The 21531-nt window shown below is 36.2% G+C and overlaps 2 protein-coding genes across 2 annotated transcripts; one reads left to right on the forward strand and one right to left on the reverse strand.

Moving 5' to 3' along the window:
- Positions 1-696: 696 nt before the first annotated feature.
- On the reverse strand, positions 697-7306 carry LOC144856544 (mitochondrial carnitine/acylcarnitine carrier protein-like). The gene is made up of 9 exons (XM_078714559.1): positions 7138-7306; positions 6229-6321; positions 5806-5936; positions 4917-5007; positions 4586-4709; positions 3963-4035; positions 3161-3270; positions 1982-2106; positions 697-1324 (listed from the first exon to the last, which is right to left on the reverse strand). Exons 1-9 carry the CDS (start codon positions 7228-7230, stop codon positions 1262-1264), a joined length of 903 nt encoding a protein of 300 aa, XP_078570685.1. The 5' UTR covers positions 7231-7306; the 3' UTR covers positions 697-1261.
- A 162-nt stretch (positions 7307-7468) lies between these two features.
- Positions 7469-11469, forward strand: LOC144856019 (sentrin-specific protease 8-like). Its single transcript, XM_078713990.1, has 6 exons — positions 7469-7644; positions 8652-8740; positions 9448-9556; positions 10114-10229; positions 10480-10530; positions 11150-11469. The coding sequence occupies exons 1-6, from the start codon at positions 7526-7528 to the stop codon at positions 11314-11316; spliced, it is 651 nt and encodes a 216-aa protein (XP_078570116.1). The 5' UTR covers positions 7469-7525; the 3' UTR covers positions 11317-11469.
- The last annotated feature ends 10062 nt before the right edge of the window (positions 11470-21531 follow it).

Here is a 21531-nt window from a genome sequence, read left to right on the forward strand (position 1 = left end):
GTACGTCCCTAGTGCCTTAAAATATCAATACCTTTCTCTGGTCAATGTCAGTTGCCTGTACTTATTCAGTTAGGTCTACATTATTTTCGCTGATTGATTGATCTTGGGGATTCCCCTTTATAACACGCAGGATGTCAAAGTTTGAAAAAGACGATAGACAATGATGAAACAGTATCGGTTTCATTTTAAAAACAAATGGGGGTTTTATTGCTAAAACCTAATCGTGAACCTTACATGGATTGGCATGGATAAGGGCCCTGGTTCAATTCCAGTAAGTTGGCTATCATTGCGTCATTTTAAACTCAATATTTTTTAATATCCCTGTACACAACTGGCTTGTGTACTAATGAATCCAGTCCATCCTTTGGACCAGTATGGGTACTGGTCCGGTCAGCCCAGACGAATGAGCGCCGTTTGGTGGCAGCACTCGTCTCTCGACACGAAGGGGAGAAGAAAGTTGTGTCATCTACACCTGTGCGCAAAGACATTATCCCCGCACATTACAGGTGTACCACGTGTATTGTATGTTATTGTGTTATTTTGAGTAGAAAATATTAACGCTCAGGTACATTAAGCTAAGCCAACAAAATACATATGCAGGTTTTTTTTAGGGGGTTGACAATTATTTTTTTGATGGGCAGAAGATGTGCAACTTCAGAGAGACCTGTGACTTACTCAAAAGAAATGGAAACAATATATCGATCATCTTGTTTATTAAACATCATAACAATAGAAGTATATAAATACAATTCTTAAATATATTTTGCATTGCAATGTAAACTTATCACTTTCAATTTCTACTACTGTACTTCCTTATTATCAATATCCTTTGTAGTGATTCTGTTCTACTGTATCTTGGCAAAATACACAGTATCATGGACAAATTGTGTTACATTGTCACCTGTATCATAGGAACATCATCTGACACTGTATTTAATACCCTTCCCTCATACCAGGGAAGAGTAAAATTTAGTCTTCACCTGCTCTTACAAAATTGACATGTGATGCTGTATTATGGAAATTGTCTAAGATACTGCGATAAAAATTGTCACATATCAGAATAAAGTACAACTGGGATGAATTTATTGCAAGAATTAAAATGTAGTTAATCAGGCTATACTCGCATGAGATTATACCCTGAGATTTTATGAAAGATCGTAAATATAATCAAACCAAGGTCTTTCATTATTATTTTTCACTGATATTAATCCATATTTAGTGCATTCTAAAATAAGCTGTGCATTATGTAAATCACACATTGTTATAGTGAAGGTGCCGCCCAGTTGAGGAATTTCATGGCGCATTCAAATCCACAGAAACAAGCCTGCAAAAAATAAAAATACAAATTATGAGTTTGACCGATCGTTTCCCTGAAGGCCAACAAAATAGAGGGCATTACAGACTGTTTGATTGAATAAACATAGAGCGGTCTACAACCATTTAACTTCACAAATTTTCTGATCACATGAAATAATTTCTAAAATAACATATCTTATCTAAGCTTAGAGGGTGAACTTAGGCAACAGTGAAGTAAAATTATTTGAAGGTAATAAAAATAGGGGGCCCTGAAACAAATTTTTTATCTTAGAGATAACGTAACTCAAACAAGGCCAGGGGAATGCAATAATTTGAATATAGAGGGTGCTACAACAAATTGTTTATAGAAATAACATTTCATTAAATTGATAGTTTGGCCATGAGATAAAGCCTGTCCTTTCCTGTTGACATTAAATCACTGCGAGTTAGTTACACTGAGTCAACAAGATTCAACGATTGACAGGAAAAGGAGTAAAAATCAACGCAGATATTATTGAAAATGTAAGCTGACCAATCAAATGGTTCACAAATGATGTCATCATACAATCGTCCAATTAACAAATCGATTGAAAAAGGTGGACAGCAGACAACAGTAAAGTGAATCTACACAAAATTTGCGTTTGCGAAATTTAATAGTATTTGAAAAAACCGAAACGTAACTTACCGCATTAGCAGGGAATGCCCTCAACATGACAGGAGTAAAACCTTTGTATAATGACATCACACCCTCCTTAGCAACCAATTCTTTAAAAACGTCTCGTAGTCCATTTGGATATTGACCAGCAGGAGCTAAGCATGAAAAAAAAATGTCACAACGTAAGCAGAGGAAAATGAAATATTGAGAGAATTTAACACAAAAACATGCAACAATTAAAAATATACATATACAGTATAGCAAACAATAAAAATGATTTGTTAAGCACACATATCCACCAAAGATATGACTTGAAATATTGGGAAACTGCCACTATTAAATCAAAATAGTTAGTATACAATTATAGTAAAGCTTTGTTCCCAACAATATACACAACAGCAATTATGGATGCCAATTTAACTTTGATGCAAAATAGTGAGAATTCACGGCAGCCAAAATTAAACTTGTAAATAGACAATACAAAATGTCTATTAAAAGCCAAACTATTTAAAAAATATAATTTGACAAAATATGCTTGCAACCTAAGCACTGAGTTCATGAGCAGGCTACATACGGTAACAACCACTACTGTAATGTAGTGTGTGTTGAGGTTTTCTGACTTGTAATGAGGACTCTACTCGCTTGACTGTAGTAACACATATATTGTTTATTCAATAATACTTGATACAATAATAATTCAGTATAATATGCAACTAAGGAACGGAGGATTAAGTGATGCTGTAAGTGAGGTGTGAGTGTACATCTGCTTCTGGAGAAGTGTTGGTAAGGTGTGTCTTCCGTGAAGTGGCTGTGAGGTGTGTTTGGAGGCTCCTCGGCTTCGGTTCATTAGCATATGTCATTACATCATCTGTGAGGCTAATGATTGGTCCTAAGTTGATCCAGGGACTTCTTGGAGGTATTGATTAATTGTATAGTAAGCTGTTACCAATGATGGATATCACTGTCAAATCTGTACTTAAATAGTGTCAATCTCTCCTGGTTTAACGATGGGAAAGGTCATAAAGTTAAGCAAAGTGTTTTCTTTAGGGATTCAATTATGGACTAAATGGACTTTTAAAACATCTGGACAAACTCTCCACTGGACCAAGTGAGGGAGTTTGTGAACTCAATTGAATTCTAATACATAGGTTGATTTCTCAATTATAAATGTATATCATTATATTACACTACTATAGGTTGCACACTTACCTGTTTGTAGTCTAGATTTAAGTGTATCAGGTGGTATTGCAACTGCCCAATTAAATATACCAGCCATTCCACCAGCGAATAAAACTCGACCAACACTTAGACTAGATGGACTGAAATATAGTGGAAATAAAAATAACTTTTTAATGAAATTACTTAATCTCAAATTGTTTGCAAAATAAAATTCCTTTTTCTTTAATGTATATTCAGAATATCCCAGTACACAAGAACAAACAAGATGCAATCTGAGGTGAATCCAGAATTTGTTAAACAAGGGAAGCGCTAACATAATAATATTTAATACAGTAGAACCTCTATTAAAGGGACACACCATTGGGACCCAACAAATTGTCCCTTTAATGGGGTTGTCATCTCCCTGAATAGGGGTGTCTCAAATGATAGGTTCTACTGTAGTCTGTTATAAAGTACTGTAAAGCCCAAAATGTTTGCGCATCCTTTATTTTCGCGACTTTTGCGATTGGATCACGAAAAAAAGGGCGTGCGAAAATCGTGAAACTCCCAACGATGTTGGTTACAGTCAATCAGGCCAAGACTTAAAGGTAAATTTGTATGAAATGTATAGTACTTGCTTGACAAATCCTTTGTCCATTAATTCATTAAATCATAATGTGTCCATAAATTAATTATTCTACGTGCGTAGCTTGTGGTGTATCAAACAGCAACCCTCGTACTACGCCCTGGATCCTGCCCAGGCAATTTGATTTATTATAACACCTAGCCTTCTTGCAATTTAATAGGTTAATTTTGTATTATGTGGCGTTGGTCAGCTCATAAAAATACTTACTCGGAATCTGCTGGGGTTATTGACCTTTTGATCAATTCATATGACATAAAGTAGACACCACTAGCAGGTATATCTGTATATAAACAAAATATTTACACATTGTTTATAATTTTATGTGCATTATATTTAATTATATGCAAATTATAATTAAATATGTAAATTAAATCTATGCGTCTGTAAAAACTTGGTGGATTTATGGTAGCTGGACCATGTGTGTTCCCTGCTATTAATAATAGATGCTTATGATTGCCACACAGACAATTTTAGAGAAGATATATATATATAGTAATACAGCCAATTTTTATTATAACAAATTTGGTATTTGCCTAGATACACTAAAATAATTTATAATATAATAAATGACAATATTGAAAACTAGAAGCGTGTGTACCTGTACTCACATCTAGGGAGGTTTTCAAATGTAGTTTCCTTCCGAGTAAAATTGCAGGCATTTTAGTACCCGATATTTATGAATGCGTCTAATAGCAAATATTTTTATAAACCTGGGAAAATTGGGGCATTTTGACAACTCTATTTTTCAAACTTTATATAAACCTTCCCAGTACAATTATGGTAATGTGCATGCAGTAGTAAAATTTGTACAAATATAGTGTTTGTTTTACCCCTTAACAATGTTGCCACTGTGCCTTTATAGATGCCTCTAAATAGACCTGCTTCCCTGTATAGCTGCCTGGCACAATCCATAGGCCCAGCATACTTTGGTTTACCCTGAGATGCTGCTTGGATCTACAAATAATATAACATTCATTGAGTTAAGAATTAAAATTAGATATTAGGTCAATAAAATCCTGTGTTTAACTTTGTCCCTTTTCTCTCGTGTAGGCTGCTTTTGCGCAAACTTATGCAAAGTTCTAAAACATACCGAGTACATTTTCAGCTAGGACAAAACTCAATCTATATTTGATTTTGCTGACACAAATAATTTAGTTGTACCTGTAGTAAACATTTAATTCTTTCCCCAGGAGCCATGATGGCAGTTGTGAAGACACCAGCCAGCATGCCAGCCTTGAACAGCTGTGTTGGTCTGAATAACAAAAGCAGAGATTATATTATATACAAGATAAGATTCATTGTATTCTGCTGTGCTATTCTGATGGTAATACTAATAGTCTATGTTATTTAAAAATCTATTTTGACAAACCAAACTGTCAGTCAGGTCAGTAACTAATTTTGGTTTGTCAAAATAGATTTTTTAAATATCGTATCTTCAAACCAGATGAACAAGTTCTTTCTTAAATTTAATCCATTATGGTAAAACATGGCTCATGTACAGTTTACCCTTTTTTGCAATTTGTTTTGTTTTTATATATTTAGTAAAATTGTCAAGGATAACCATAAGCGAATTCATTCAGTATCCTTCTAAATTAAAGGTGGTAATCCTGTTCACAAGACAACACAAGATTCTCTACATAAACAAAGTCTTATTACAAGTCTTTAAGAGTGGAATCCTGACATGGACTGGACTTGAACCTAGGACCATTGGATAGGTAGCCAAGCATCATAACCATCAAGCCACAAACTCAACTTTATTTATTTATTTAAATTCTCCACACCAACAGTGAGTCATTGAGTAGGTTATCATTTCCCAGTGTACTGTACAGACAAAACGACTCTCCTGGAATAATCTAATCTTAACTTCAAATTTAGAAGATGGGTTTCAGGCTCTATCATCCTCAACTTTGTAAGTTGAAAAAAGAAAGAAAGGGCATTTAGGATATGTTCGACACCATCACACCCTCCCCATACCTCCTATTTGTCCTCCCCACCCAGGCTTATTCTCCCATCAATCATTCTGGATCAACCTAATAACCTGTTTTCTTACGAATATGAATTATTAGGTTCACTTGGAGTCTGTAGCTTCTTTCCAATTCCAAAGCCCAGGAAGCATACAGCATACATTGGTGTTACTCCCAATATGGGTGCTAACATGCCCTTGTACAAGCCTGTAAATCCCTGTAAGAACAAATGAAGGAATGTCAGTTTTTTTTTAAACACAAACAATGATAATATTGGTAATCATCTCCCTCTAAAGGTGGGGCAATTTCTGCTAATTGGTAAATTTACACTTTATAATGGTAGGGCTTGGTTATAATTGATAGGGCTTGGTATTTAGGAGGACCCGTTTTGAGGTACAGTACCGTTTTTTTTAAATATAGAGCTCTATATGGTTTAGTCATGCTGCTGATATGTAATTTTTCCAAGTTAGGACCTCGGAGATGATGAGAATTGGGTTACAATAATCTACCTCTTTTGAAATAATCTTTTTTGCACAATCCAATGTGCCATTGTACATCAAAGGCTGTCCAGCTGCCGGTGTAGGTTGGGTCTGCAGTCGCACCTTTATAATAAAAATTAAAAATACAATCAATGATGAGTAAACATGATGGCGAGTAATGCCGTCATATTAAGACTTGCACTCATTAAATCAGTGATGGTTACAGTAGTAATGTATTACTTCGTTCTGATCTATAATTTTATATAACCTTAACTTGGAAATAAAATTGTATTTTGATTATTCATTTTTGATAATGGCAATGACTGTGGTGGTGAATTGATTCAATTTAACAACTGGACACTGAGATCGCTTTGTTAAGATATACTCCATGGTGCGCGGTGTCTGTTAACGGGCGTGGAACTGATAAACCCTTTTATCTCCGGAGCTCAGCATCCTGTTGTTAGATTGCCTTGATTGAAATACTGAAATGATCACACAGACTGAGGAGACCAAAGAAGAGATCCCATCTGACTAGGTACACAGGGGTATTTAAACTCCATTAACATTAAACATTAATTAACAACAATCAATCAATCAATCATTTTTTTTTATAGTTTGACAGGTCAAAACTATTAAGGTGACCTTCTTTCTAGAGAGTCTAGTTTAGTGGCCTTAATGTAGCTCATGTGGTGAATTGTTTAACGCCTGCACTTTATGGCCTAAAGTCAGTCCAGTGGTTAGTTTAGCCGGGCGCCGGTACTACAGTGCCTAGCCTAGTAGTAGTTATGAAGGATTCAGGTAGCCTAGGCCTCCTTCCTAGTAGTAGTAGTAGACTAGTAGTAGTAGTAGTAGTAGAGTTGCAGAAGAGCGGGAGCCGGTTAGCTAGCTAGTAGGACCGGTAACTAAACTAGAGGCCTTCCCCAGTAGCCAATAACTAACCTTGATGGTGTCTAATGGATGACCAGCAAACACTAAACATACTCCACCAAAACCTCCGGCTAAAAAGTTTTTAACAGGACTTATTTCTGACATTTTATTAATTGTTTTATAACAACACAAGAAGTCAACTCCTCATCAAACCGACGTCGTGTGACAACTTCGCTACGCCTCAATGCCTGAAGGTCAATGGTGGTTAAGTTGTTGTTCAACAGAGCAGAACGGCGCGTTATGCATAAATTAAAGGGCAGCTAGCATGCAGAGCACGTTGGAATTTGCTCCATCTAGGCATGCATGTGCGATAAAAAGTTAAAAGAGGGAAGAAGTAGGTTTTGGTGGTCCAAGTCTTGTACTTAAAAACAGGAACAAGGTCAACGTTTTATTAAAAGTAATGGCAGAAAGTGATAAAATTGTTCTAAGTTACCACGATAGCCTTCTACGCCAATCTGACCTTTCTCTTCTTCAGCAGGGACATTGGTTAAATGATAATGTTTTAAGCTTCGTATTTGAGTGAGTGGAACATCTACTTTTTCTTTACTAACTCTAGGGGCCTAGGCTAGGCCTACTATTACTAGCTAGCGGGCCTAGTAGGCCTAGCTAGTCTAGCCTATAGGTAGCTGTTTCGCACCCACATTGTATTTCGACTCTAAATGAACTTTATCGTGTACTTTTAATATTATTGAAGGAACAGTCTCTAATAACACAATACTAAAGTAACTAACGCACACATTCGTACTGTATTCTTTTAATTAAGAACATTTTAAAGTTTTTTTCTGATGTGACCCTCTCTCTGTTCAGGAGTAATACTGAATCGTGTACTGAAATCTATTTTCGTTTATATGCTTGGCAAAAATTGTGTATTGAATTTTTAGCAAAGTCAGAGATGATGACCCTGAAGCCGGCCCATTATTGTTTGTTTTGGCATAGCGCCCTTGGTACTGTATCCCTAGACACGATGGTTTTTTCACCCTGCTGCTCTAGCCAGCTACGTCCCATGAGGACTACTCATTCAGAAGCTAAAGCAAGCAGCAGTTATAGAATCTAAGGCCGACAGTTTTGCGACTTTGTAAACTCGACTATAATTTATAGATCCCAGCTGCTGGACCCAAAAAATGTCTGGGAAAAGAGAGTCTATGAGGGCTCACGGTTGAACGATTTTGGATTCTCGCCCTTTGATTGGTTGACGCGAGAAGAATTCACGTTGTCTCTAGAGGGTATTCAGTTGCATGCCTACAGGTTGAGGTCACACACACACACAGCACATTAAAGTTCAAAATTGACCAATTTAAAATGGGCATGTGATTCATAATTAAAGAACTATCTTTGATTTTTATGTATTTTTGGGATTAAAGGACATCTTTTTAATAATTAATCATAAATATATCTGAAGAAAGAACAATGATTACTGTAATTAAAAATGTCAAGCAGCGTTTATGTATTTCTTGTTTAAATAGTAAAATAATTATTCAATCCACTTTTATATCTAAATACTGTACATTTGTATTTTAAATTTATAGATATTTTGAACATGAACAGTTTTGCAGTTTCATGGAGAAAGTGGCGTTCATAAGTCCTCAAGTCACACAGTTTATAAAGTTTGCTAGTGGTCAGTTTTGTTTTTAGTTAGTCCCTGTGTCATTTCAAAGCGTGACTAGTTTTAAATAAATTGTAAAAAATATAAATGTTGAATTTTGTTATATTATTCTTTTGCCTATATGGATATTGAAGTGTTCCTTCAAAATAACAGACTAAGCATTTTGGCAATATCGTAAATCTCATGATTGTTCTGAAATCATATGTATGTCCCTAATACGTTTTCAAAATATGGTTCTTGATCTCGGTAAAGTTGTCCTTTAAGGGAAAAGTGTTGGGTCCTGAGTGTCCCTTTAATAGGGGTTCTACTGTAATGCACTTTTTGTACCCGCAAATTGTATGTAAAAGTGTACGGTACAATTACCCTCCATAGAACATCATTTCATCAAACGCAACATGCATTATAATATATACACAATTTTGTAATTATTGTATTGTATTTTATTTTATTTGTAGTAGAATTCATTAATTGCCATGACCTACAATTTACTGAACATTTTGATACAATTTTTGATACTGTGTTGTTGTTGTTGTTATATATTTTTGGGGCATTCATTTGATTATGTGACAAGGTATAAATAAATGCTTCCCCTGAATAAATGACCCCTCCCCAGTCGAATAAATGCTCTCCTGGGGTGCATATTAAAAATATATGTTCAGAAGCTGGTATTGTACAAACACCTGTGACTAAAATACTGTGATGATTTATTTATTTTGTAGGTGATGACCTTGAAGTATTTCTAACACCTTTAGACTTGAAATCCAAAGATTTTGTATTGTGTTTCATCAATAATAACCAAATAAGAACAGAAGCTGGTGGAAGTCATTGGTAAGTTGAATTTAAAGCTTGATTCCCACTAGGACGCAAAGTAAGCATGCATCAAGTAGTTTGACCAATTAAAACATGATGGGTCATCTGAACTGCCGTCTGTGATTAGTCCTTGCTGTCTAGGGCATATGGTATACTGTATGAACATTTCTAGAACAGTATTACAGTTACTGTACCTAACTGAAGGCCGGTGCACACTAAGTGACACAAGTCAAGTTGAAACAGGTCATGCAAAGCTTGAAAAAGTTGCCCATGGAGCAAGTCTAGCAAATTCACATTTAATGTTCACACTGAAATTGTTTACTGCGTCATAAAATGTTCACTTCGATGCTTGACGCGTATAAATGCTCAATGTGCTGTGGCCTTTAGAAATCTTTATTTAACCTTAATTTTCTAATCTAAGTCAAATTATTGAGTGGCTTATTTTCAAATTTTCTTCACAAGATTATAATTGACACATTTTAGGATCTTGCATACAGTAGGCCTTAAATTTCTCAAAACCAACTGCAGGTAAAAGATCATCAAATTTCATTAAATTATTGTTACTATTTTTGTAGGAGTGTGATGCTCTTTCACCGTGAACTTCAACAATTCTTACACTATGATTCAATGTGCAACATGAATGCAGGGGTCGCACAACAAGTTTCTGTAAAACTTCTTCCATATATTGGAGGTAAGTGATTATTTTCCTTCACGATTGTTGTAATGAGCAAGTGGCCAAACGGTTAATTAAGACAATGGAACCGTAATATATAGGGCGGCAAACGTAGGCCCAGTGTAGACATCTAGCTCATGTGTACTAATATATCTTTGTAGAGGAGTAGGGCTTGCACACGCAGCCACTGTCACACACAGCCACATACTCATCAAGTGGTATCCGAGTGTAATAAATAATAAATTGTGTTTAACATATCTTTTTTTAGCTGAAGAACAAACAGCATTTGTAAATGAAGAGTGCCCTCAACAACAAAACAGTAAGTTCCAAAACTAATAATAAAATGTTTCATGATTTTTATATTAAACTACAGTTTTCATGTTTTTGGGGAAAAATATGTCTTTATTATGTGTACAATCATGGACAAAAGAACACAATTTGCATCAGTGGTGAGATCAAACTATTATCCAACACGCTTTCCTATGCTAAACCACTGCTGACAATCAAACAATTTCTTAATTCTCTTACCGCTCACATGACGCAATTCTTAGTTGTATAGGAACCAGTATGCATGAGTGCTTATATGGTAACATCGAACCGATCATTGGTCACAGATACCCATACCGCACTTGTGATGCTATTCAAATTTTTAGTTGCGTCGATTCCTTTCAGTGTCAGAAAAAATAGAAAACTGAAAGAAACTAAGCTGACGTGTACATTTTGTGTGCACCTGCTGCCTATTGTGGTCAGTTGCTCAGAGTGTGTATGTCGACAATGTAGAGTTCTGTTCCGACGTAAACACCATAATTAGTATTTTATTTTATTTTTGTTCTAAAAAGATATCTGAAATGGAGAAACATTTGTATTTTTTAGCTGAATTGTTTTTTTACTATGTTTGTATCTAGCACAAGTTGAAAAATATGTTTTTACATCGGTAGGTTATGATTGTGGGTTGTTTGCAATATCTGTTGCGGAATGTCTTTGCAATATTCACCTACTGGAAGAGAAGAAAACTGTAAAAGAGGCTGTTACTCAGGAGAGGGTTACAAAGAAACGTGAATATATTAGAAATTTATTATTAAAATTATCAGCCAGTCAAAGCTGATAGAAAAAAGTGTTAATATGCTAACATTATGAGTTGAATTAGAATCATTCATACATTTATGCAAACAAGTAACAACTTTTTGTTTGAAGGATAGGCCAATTGTAGAATCACTTTTGTTGTGTGGCATCCAGGCCTCACTACAAAAATGTACAGTAGGTAACACCAAAAGCAAAGCAATACAGAAAAGGTTATGTTATATTATATTTATACTGGGTAGAAATTGTTTGACAAATTTGAGAGATTCAAATTGAATGTCTGCAAAGGTCTCAATTCAACATAATATTTTGACCTTTACAATTAGGTAGGTCGATTTGTTTGTAGAAAATTTATGTAACAACATTGAAGCAAAATGGGAATGCTACATTATTCTAGGTAGACATTTTCTAAAGCAAAAACAAAATTAATCCCCTACTACTAGGCCTACCTAGTTTTACTAATTATTTAATTGCGTTTAAAAACACGATCAGAATGTATCCATATAACTGACTGTAACTAACCATTCCAAAGTTTGGGTCCATAATCCATGTTGGCCTGGTCAATTTCTCCACAACGTTCTTCGCCGCCTTCACGTTGGTCGGCCTCGCCTTCAGAATCGGTGAGATAGGGCTCATACATATACGGTTGAATCGCCCTATTATTGCCTTCATATTGCGTATCCATAACGTCGTCTCCTTCATCTTCATCAATTTCGAATTCATAATGGATAGTTTCCTCTTCAAAATCAGACTCCGAACTGTCGAGATCGTACACAATACGTGTTGACATCTTGCCGATATACAGTTTTTGTACAGAGAGATGCGCGCCTAGTTTCGCGACCAGGCAGTGTGTTCATCTTATGACATCACGATTTATTGCCTTGGATTTCCTGCTTCCAAATTCGACTTTGGAGATATAAACTTTGATGTATGTAAATCATAAAAAAATCATAATTTACGCTTATAGAATTTATTTTACCAAAACGTACTAATAAAATCAACATATTAAGACCCAAATCAGCCAAAAAATGTTATACATCGATACCACCATACCATGATCTTTAAAGCACTCGTTACAAACTTTACATTACCTAATTTTATGAGATGGTTATAGTGTTTGGCGCATAATGCTTCTAATTTCGATGTCTGGTGCTTTTCACTCATTTGTTCAATGTCTTTTACTAACCTAGGATTTTTTAATGATATCCTTTGTTTTGTTGGCAGCAATACTACCTATTAACACAAAATATTTATTTGTTGTATGTCAAAAGAAGAAAATATTTACATGTGTTTTAAAAAATAGAAAATCTCACCTCACCATTTCTTCTGTGGCTCACCATCACTGATTTCAGCATGGAGTCAACAAGGGAAGAGATCACCATGACCTGTGTGTATGTTTTGCATGTGCCGTAACAACGAGTTCCATTTTTATTACCATGATTTGGCCTTCCCTGGATGGAGTTGATGTAGCGCACCAATATACTTGGTGGTTGATGCTCTTTTTGCCTATGTTTTTATATCTTGTCCACAAACCAGCTTTGCTGCTATCAATTTTTTTTTCATACCTTAAAAATGAAGAAATAATATTTTACCAATACCTTAATCTAATAGCCAGTGAAATGTAGGGTTTCAAAACAATTGCCAAAACCCACTTCTTGATTTGGGAGTGGCGGTCTGTCACTTGGTCTGCTGTATCTTATATCTTCCCCTAGACGTTCAATACTCGGCAACAAAAAATTACGCTGGTGCACAAATAACGTCTGTTGCAAAATGGCAGCACATTGCATGTGATTTAGCATCCAAAATGCTTTTGATGAATTCGATCATAACAGACATTACCTAGCATGCGCATTCTGTATCTTCGGCTGGGACTCCCAATGTCGTGTGTAGTTGCATGAAGGACATTGTTGCTTGATGCGGCAAAAAGTTCATTGGACTAAACTCGTGAAACTGTCGGTTTCAGCACTGCACATAGGACAAATTCGAAAATCTGTCTTCGTACACAATAAACTATTCGACCTCTAAAAGCATCTCCTGCTACATACTTTAAAGCCCAACGCTTCTTGGTTGATATGGACTTGGGCTGCGTCGGTCGTGCTAACTTTTATCGTTATCTACTTCTACTAGGTCTGTCCTGATTAGTTAATAATAATTTATTTACAGCATCTTTTAGTGCCATGACCTCTTGATGAAGGTCGTCTGTCTGAATCATAGGAACAAGGGCTCGGGATTGAGATAATGGACCATTAAATTGAGTGGCCTCTTTTGAATACTCTACATACTCTACACGCACAAGGCTTGTGTGATGTTTGTTACACCATGCCCATGGCATTTTTGATGCAACTCTGTATCTAAACCAGCAATAAAACGTTGGAAGGTTTCACCATCTTGCGCAACCAGACCATAAGTTGGGAGGACCTCGCGTACCAACTGAGCAATGTCGGCGGCATAAACTTGTAAGGGCTCTCCAATTCGTCTTGGTCAGAACGTGAGAGATGATCGGAATGCCAGTGTTTTAGTGAATCCTGGTCAAATGCTTTAATTAATTCAGCTTGCACTAGTGGAAAGTTGGTTTTGATTCTATTGGGCAAATTATCCCAGAATGTGAAGGCAGTTCCCGACAAACGAGAAGGTAAAATATGAGCCTTCTCGGCTGAAACAAGGTAAAAATTGAGACATTCCTGGTAGACTTTACTCTCTTTGGTTGAACTGCTTTCTTAGTTAAATTTATCAAAGCTCTTGCTATGTCATCATAGTGTAGAATGAACTTCCTATAATACCCTGTCAATCCCAAAAATGACCTGGAATCAACTTTATATGGAATGGTGTGGGAATTTTGAGAAGTGGCATGACTTCTATTTGATGGAGACGGAAGGGTTATCGAGGGGGATGATGGGGTAATTGGGCTGGTATCTGTACCAGGTATAAGACTGTGTGGAAATTGGAGTATTAACAGCCATATTTCCCGAAACGTAAAAACATGTTACAATATGTACTGTATATATATAATAATAATATATAACTTGAAGAAAGAGGAGGTTATAGAAAAGAATTATAAAAAATTGATCACTTACCACATTGTGTTCAATCCAAATGAAAGAAATGTTGACAAAACAATTGATACAGAAAGTTGAATATAGGCTAACGTCCAAAATAATGTTTAAAAAAAGTTCCATCTGCGACTCCAAAGTATTAAAAAAATGTTATCAATCTTCAATGTAATGCAGACTGTTTTTTATCTCTAAGTGTTGTAACTCCCAGACTTTGTAGTTGTGCATCTGTGTACCGACTTCATCACTGGTGGTAATCTGAAATGATAATAAGTCTGAAATTGTAACTATATACAACAACCTGTTCTGTCACAATTAGAGCAGTTGCCTATACCCTTTCTTTTAGTTTGAACTCAACGTTTGTGTGGTCACCCCACAAGCTGACCTTAATAGTATCAGGGCCATCACTGCGAGGAATTGTTCAAAGCCGTGTATTATTGCTCACTGTTTCGTATTTGTTTTGAGCGTTAGTTCAAATATAGTATTTACTCAAACTTACTGATTCACTGGATGATCGTCATCGAATGGACCTTCCTGTTTGACATAATGCCAGAACGACACTTCCAGAACATCGCGGTCTAGGCAGTTGTTTTTTAACCCGGTATGCTGCATTATGCATCCAATCGCTTGCTCCCCCATTTTCTCTACCATCTCCTCTGTCTCATAACTCCCAGACTTTGTAGTTGTTCATCTGTTAGTGCACCGACTTCTTCACTGGTGGTAATCTGAAATGATAATAAGTCTGAAATTGTAACTACATACAACAACCTATTCTGCTTAGAGCAGTTGCATATACCCTTTCTTTTTGTTTACTCAACGTTTTTGTGGTCACCCCACAAGCTGACCTTAATAATAGTATCAGGGCCATCGCAGAGATGAATTGTTCAAAGGCAATAGTCTTTTCTCCCATTTCATAAACCGCTGAGCTTTTTTTTTTTTTGTTTCCTATTGTTTCCACTGTTAATGCTGTGGTGCATATTCCCCAACAGGCAAAGCTTTCATGAAAGTATTGCCTCGCTGAAGAGAAACTATGCGCCAATGAAATGATTTGCTTTCGGATGGGCTCTCTGATTAATTTACTATCAACCCATGTTGTTAGTCCACTGGATTAATGCCTCGTTGTTTCTACTTTCCCAGTAAGCCACACAGCACATTCAACGTTAATCGCTTGAACTGTACTTGACGACTAAAGACAAAATCGATTTTATAATCGATAATAAGAAAATCATGATAAAGATAGTGGAGTGTTGCCTTGTCATGCACATGGTTGCTGAGGCATGTATGATGTTATGGCGGTGAAAGTTGTTGTCCTTGGTGGCGTTTGTTGTAGTCTACTTACTCACATGTTTGGTTCAAGTGGAGGATGACTGCACTTCATGTACTCAAAGCCACAAATCCATTCGTGTTTGTCAACTATATGACGCACAATAGAGGTCCAACGTTCCTGTTAAAGATATGCATTATTAGCGATTCTAAGAAACTGCTTAGATTAATTATTAAACATGCTACATTAAAAAAATCCCTCCCATGAGCTGTGTTTCACTTCCTTGGCAGGTTTCTGCTGACCACCACAGATTATTGATGCCTTTTTCCCACACTTTTTTCATTTCATTTATTTTGTCTCAGATACAAAAAAGCAATAAAAACAAGCTTCTTTCTAGCAGCTGCAATTCTCTTTCTGACTGATTTAGCGAGGTGCTATATATCATTCAGTACTTATGTTTGATCTCTGGTTAGTTTTTCCTTAAAGTCTTCGCCTATCATTGGGTGGCGATCCATGGATAAAATATCTACATTAAATTTGTGTTCCTGTAAAAAAAATAAACAATATGTGTATTTTCTACTTTATACAAAAATTAAAAAAATACTGGAAACATGACAATGCTGTCATCTACTGTAGCACAGAAAAACACAGGATTCCAAACTTTTAACTTTTCAAGACATCTTTTTAAGTCAACATTTTCTAGGTGATGAGAATTTGTTATCCCCTCCTCACTGGGTTCAGTGTTGGTCCGTAGCAGGAGTGGTGATGCTGGTCTTTTGGCAATGCACTGCCATCTTTGAGTCTTGTTTCCGGCAAAGCTGGCGTCCCCCACCCTCTGAGAGGAGAGGGGAAGTCGCTGGCATCTTCCTTCGCACTACGGCTGGTCCTCGTGGATGGCAGATAGAGTAGGTCCCAAATGTCGCATTATGACCCAGTGAATCATGCCAACAGTCTCCAGCAACAATCAGCTTTCCCTGTAGCTTGTCATATCCTGGGGAACAAAAGTATGTAAACAATAATGTCCAATATATTTTTGTTTTTTTTTCCGGATTCAATTTTAGATGGCTTTGCATTGCTTTTTGTTTGATTACCATTATAGTACTATTTTATTATACAGAAATGACAATATTATCAACTTAAATATCAATAAATTCTGTTAAATATTACAGTACAAACAGTACTATTATTATTAATTACATTTTTGTTATTTTAACACAGAGGTATGTTGACGTTCAGCTGATCTGTTCTCTAAAATGTCTAGTATGTCAACATTGGTTTTCTACGTTTTGGAATACAGTACTTTACTTTTATTGTTAGTCAATATATAGCATATATATTATACATATAAAACCGTCTTTACACTTTACCTTTAAAAGATTTGTAGTGTATGTATAGTTGTTATCTTTTTTAATTTAAATGTGTAACAATCTTCCAAGCAAAATGGTTTTCTGTGTTTTAAAGATAATAATTGTATCTTATAATTTACAGATGTTCTCTATACATCTAAATTTTAAAAACCTAGTACGTACCAACATAACAAAAGAACCACAGCTGTGGCCATCAGCTTGTTTGCATGTATTAATGCTAACAGTTTTCCATGGGCCACCTAGTTCCCCCGTCTCTGAAGATCTTTTTTCCATATAGTTGCTGAAATGGGATAAAAATATTACATTTTGAACTTAGTTTGTCAGGGGTTACACCAAGAGTCTTTTCTCCCATTCCCTAAGCCACTGAGCTATTTTTTTGTAGTTGTTGTTTTCACTGTTAACGCTGTGGTGCATATTTCCCACCAGGCAAAGTTTTCTTGAAAGTATCGCCTCGCTGAAAAGTCCTTACTATGTGTCAACGAAATTATTCGCTTTCGGATGGGCTCTCTGATGTATTTACTCTCAACCCATGTTGAGTGTCGATATCCAGTCCACTGGATTAATGCCTCGTTTCTACTTTCCATTTCTTTCCCGGTAAGACACATAGCACATTCAACATCAATCACTTGAACTGTACTTGACGATTTTATAATCGATAATAAGAAAATGAGGATGAAGATGGCAGGGCGGTGGTCTGTATCACGATGAGTGCACTGCTTGCCTATTTCAAGAAGAGGTTTCATATCTAAAATAGCACCCATGTCGATTATTATTCAAAGACTTTGAATGTCTGATTTAAATGACGGTGGTGAATTCGGGAAATGAAGCTTCAGTGCATACTCTCTGTGAGAAAACATTGCACTTTCTCTATTTGCAGCTGGGGTGTTGTTCAGCTCAAACATTTTGAATGAAGCATTCACATGGCAGACAGTGTCAAAATCATGGTTTTTGCACACCATCTGTCACCATTATGATGTAATGATGACTTCTGACGGAATATGATAGGCACAAAGCTTGTAAAGTGTCACTCTATTCACCTAGGAGAGGCATTACAGCAGTTTGCCGGCTCAGGCTGGGAATAACGAGATGCATCCAACCACACAGAGCTTGGTAAATATGGTACAGCAACCAGTATGCATCAGATGCTCATTTAATGTTGTCAGACTTTGGTTCCCAACACCATTGCTGTCAGCAAATAGCATCCACATTCTGGCAAAGATTAATCGGGCTTGTTCACTTTCAAAGATGATATGCACTGAAGACTGCAAGTGATTGAACAAAGAAGCTTATAACCAGCTTTTTGTCGTAGATGGCCGATGTGTATGATGGACGAGTGGTATCGGGTCTGGATGGCAGGAACAACGATCGATAACATAATTCATAGCATGGAGGTTCTTAAGTATTGGCTTCCAAAGTCAAGTGATGGTTGATATAATAAATAAAGTGCCTATGAAAAGGAAGAATACAAATGTTTATAGCAAGACAATTAGTAAGCTATTTGGTTCATTAATTGATTGTTTAAAAGAAAAGTTTCATTAGACGTGGTTTTGAAAATTACCTTAAAGTTTACTTGTCTAACAATTCAACTATCTAACTAATTTAGTTATCTAACAAACAAATATTAAACAGTTTGTGTGTTAACCCCAGAAGCTGACCTCAATAATATCAGGGCCATCGCTGAGAGGAATTTTTCAAAGGCGTGTATTATTGCCCACTGTTTGCACTTCCTTTAAATATACGAGACGTTTCCCTTTCTCGTCGAAAAAGATTGATTTTTGTCGTTCTTTCTGAACTGGATTTCTGTAGTCTTTAATGAGCCTTTCATCTATTTCCAATGATGATGCAAAGCAATGTCCATCTTTAAATTGAATGATTTCTGACTGTGTTCTGAGAATAAATACTGTATTATTATATTATATATACTAAATATATATTTCAATCAATCCTTCTGATCCATATCACATGTTTACAATGTGTTCACACCTCGATCTCCTCCCAAAATAAATTAAAAAATGGTTATGGCATGTTGAAAAAATTAATACAATTTTAATTTTAATTTTCTTTGTATGACATTTTTGATGACGATTCAAGTTTTTTGACGTCCTTGTATTCCGTTACAATTAAACCAGTTGCCTCTACCCTTTCATTTAGTGTGAAGCCAACGTTTGTGTGGTCACCCCACAAGCTGACCTCAATAGTAACAGGGCCATCATTATTCGTACCCTTTTGCTGTATTGCGTACAGTCGATACTCAATACACGACTGACGCGGCTGTAAACCTCACCTGGAAAGTAACTAGTACAGTACACATTCTGGTCCCTGGATGGAACATGATATCACACGTAAACCGCAATGGGCTGGGCCCAATGTTAAACAATTCGTACAAAGGGGAACCGCCAGACAAGTGCGTACCTATTCATTGTTTATTAGATTGCTGGCAATAATGCATGCATATAAAGTGAAATAGCCCTCCGCTCCGACGTACTAAAAAAAATGGAACGTCGCGGTTTTTCTAGGTGCTGAAGTTATACGAAGTGAACGCGAATGATTTTTACTGTATATCATATTCCCTAGGCTCTCCGACGAGGGGATACAGCCCCCGTAGCACCACCACTGGTCCTTATTAAACCCATTAATCCATCATGATTCATGATAAGTTGTCTGGAGAAATTACCAACATTTAGTACACAGTAAACCATATAAATATAATTCCTTTATTGGTGCCGTATAAAACTTGTATTATTAATTTATTAATAAAAGATATCAAGTAGAATAGCGCTGCTTTTTATAAAAATTAATAAACAAGGTCGGAATACAAGTTCAGTAGGTCTACAAACAGTATAGTACACCTTTCACGCTTGAACGCACATCGCCTAGCAAGAGTATTGTGTGACGTCCTAATATATACGCATGTGTACTTACACCAAAATTGACCGCGGGCAGTAAACAATTGTAATCTTTGCTAATTGGGTTACGTAACGGCAGTGTTTAGCACCTATTAAATACTCATTACAAGCATAGCCTTAAGGAAGCGGTAAACACAGTGAACTGACTGAACTATTCAAGTTGTGTCTCCTCTTATTCTTTACTCCATGGGCCTCGGCCTATGTTACCACAGGGAATAATTTCGCCAGTTAATCTGGTAGTTGAACCAAAAATATAGACCCTACCCGGAAAAAAAATGGTACAAAGCAAATTTTTACATCATTAGAACTAGAAGCGCAATTTTATGGAGAACAACATATCCAAAATCGACAAAAATCCAGCTTGGGGAAAACATTTTAGATACGTTTTTCTACTGCCTCCTTTACGGGCCTAGTAATTAGCACAGGGACCTGAAATGCATTGCCAGGGCCAGGCCAGGCTTATCGATCTAGCACAGTCAGTCAGTGACTAGGCCTAGGCCTAGTATCAAGTAGCTTAGTTTTACTCAAATTATTTACTATATTGTACATTGCCTAAAATGTCTACAAATATTAATAACATGATTATTTGTTTACCAATCTTCAAACATTTTGTGTTCAGATTTGTAGTTATAGCCTACTTACAAAGTTAAATAAGAAATCTGATTTACCTCACAATCATCACACACACGGTACGTACACACAGTGTAAATCTGTGACCCAGCCCTCTTGTTTGCCGAATAAGTTCTTGGCAACATATTGTGTTGACATCTTAAAGGCAAAGAGTATACCACTTTTGTTGATGTTGGCTTACATTTTTGCACTAAACGATAGGTACTTTTAGATGTTGATTTAAAAGCTTCTTCCAACCATGCATTGGTACATTTGAGGCAGTGACATGACTGAATCTCACTACAGAATCAAGCCAATGCATGCATGTACCATGTGCTCCCCATGTTGAGTTTCGATATCCAGTCCACTAGATTAATGCCTCGTTGTTTCTACTTTCTCAGTCAGTTACATGCCACATTCAACGTCAATCGCTTGTTGTATGCTTCGGGACTTGCTCCTTGGTTTAAATGGGTAAAAACCAGTACGCCTAAAACCTAAAAGTTGTAACTGTCACCATTTAATGCTTTGGGAAAAAACTCTTAAAAGTCATGGCGTGTCACAATTTTCTCTATAGTTTGACCAAACAAAATCACTGATTATTCTAATATTTATGTACGCAGTTTAAATTTACTGTCATGATCTATTTCTGAAAATAATAAATAAATATGTATAGTTAATTTATGTCTGCTGGAATCTGGAATCAGACTGGTGGTGGACGTTTTCCAAAATTCTAAGATTCCAACGGATCCTTTGCTGGATTCAGCCATTTTAGTTATTTTAGCAATATTTTATTTTTATTTAGTAATTAAAGTAATTCATAAGTGCTGCTCTAATTTGATTCCCTGTTACAAATAGCAACATTCTCTTCATTATCCTGTTCAAGCTTGTCCTCAACATCCCATGAGGGATTGTAAACTTCTCCATTTTCTATACAAAAATTGTGTAAAATGCAACAGGAAAGAAGCATGCGCGGGAAATAGCTTAGGTCACTGTCGTTTCATTTCATTAAAATCCACCATCTGCCCTTTAGCATTCCAAAACTTC

This window comes from Antedon bifida, chromosome 11, assembly GCF_963402885.1.
Source record: "Antedon bifida chromosome 11, ecAntBifi1.1, whole genome shotgun sequence".
In the NCBI taxonomy this organism is placed as follows: Eukaryota; Metazoa; Echinodermata; class Crinoidea; order Comatulida; family Antedonidae; genus Antedon; species Antedon bifida.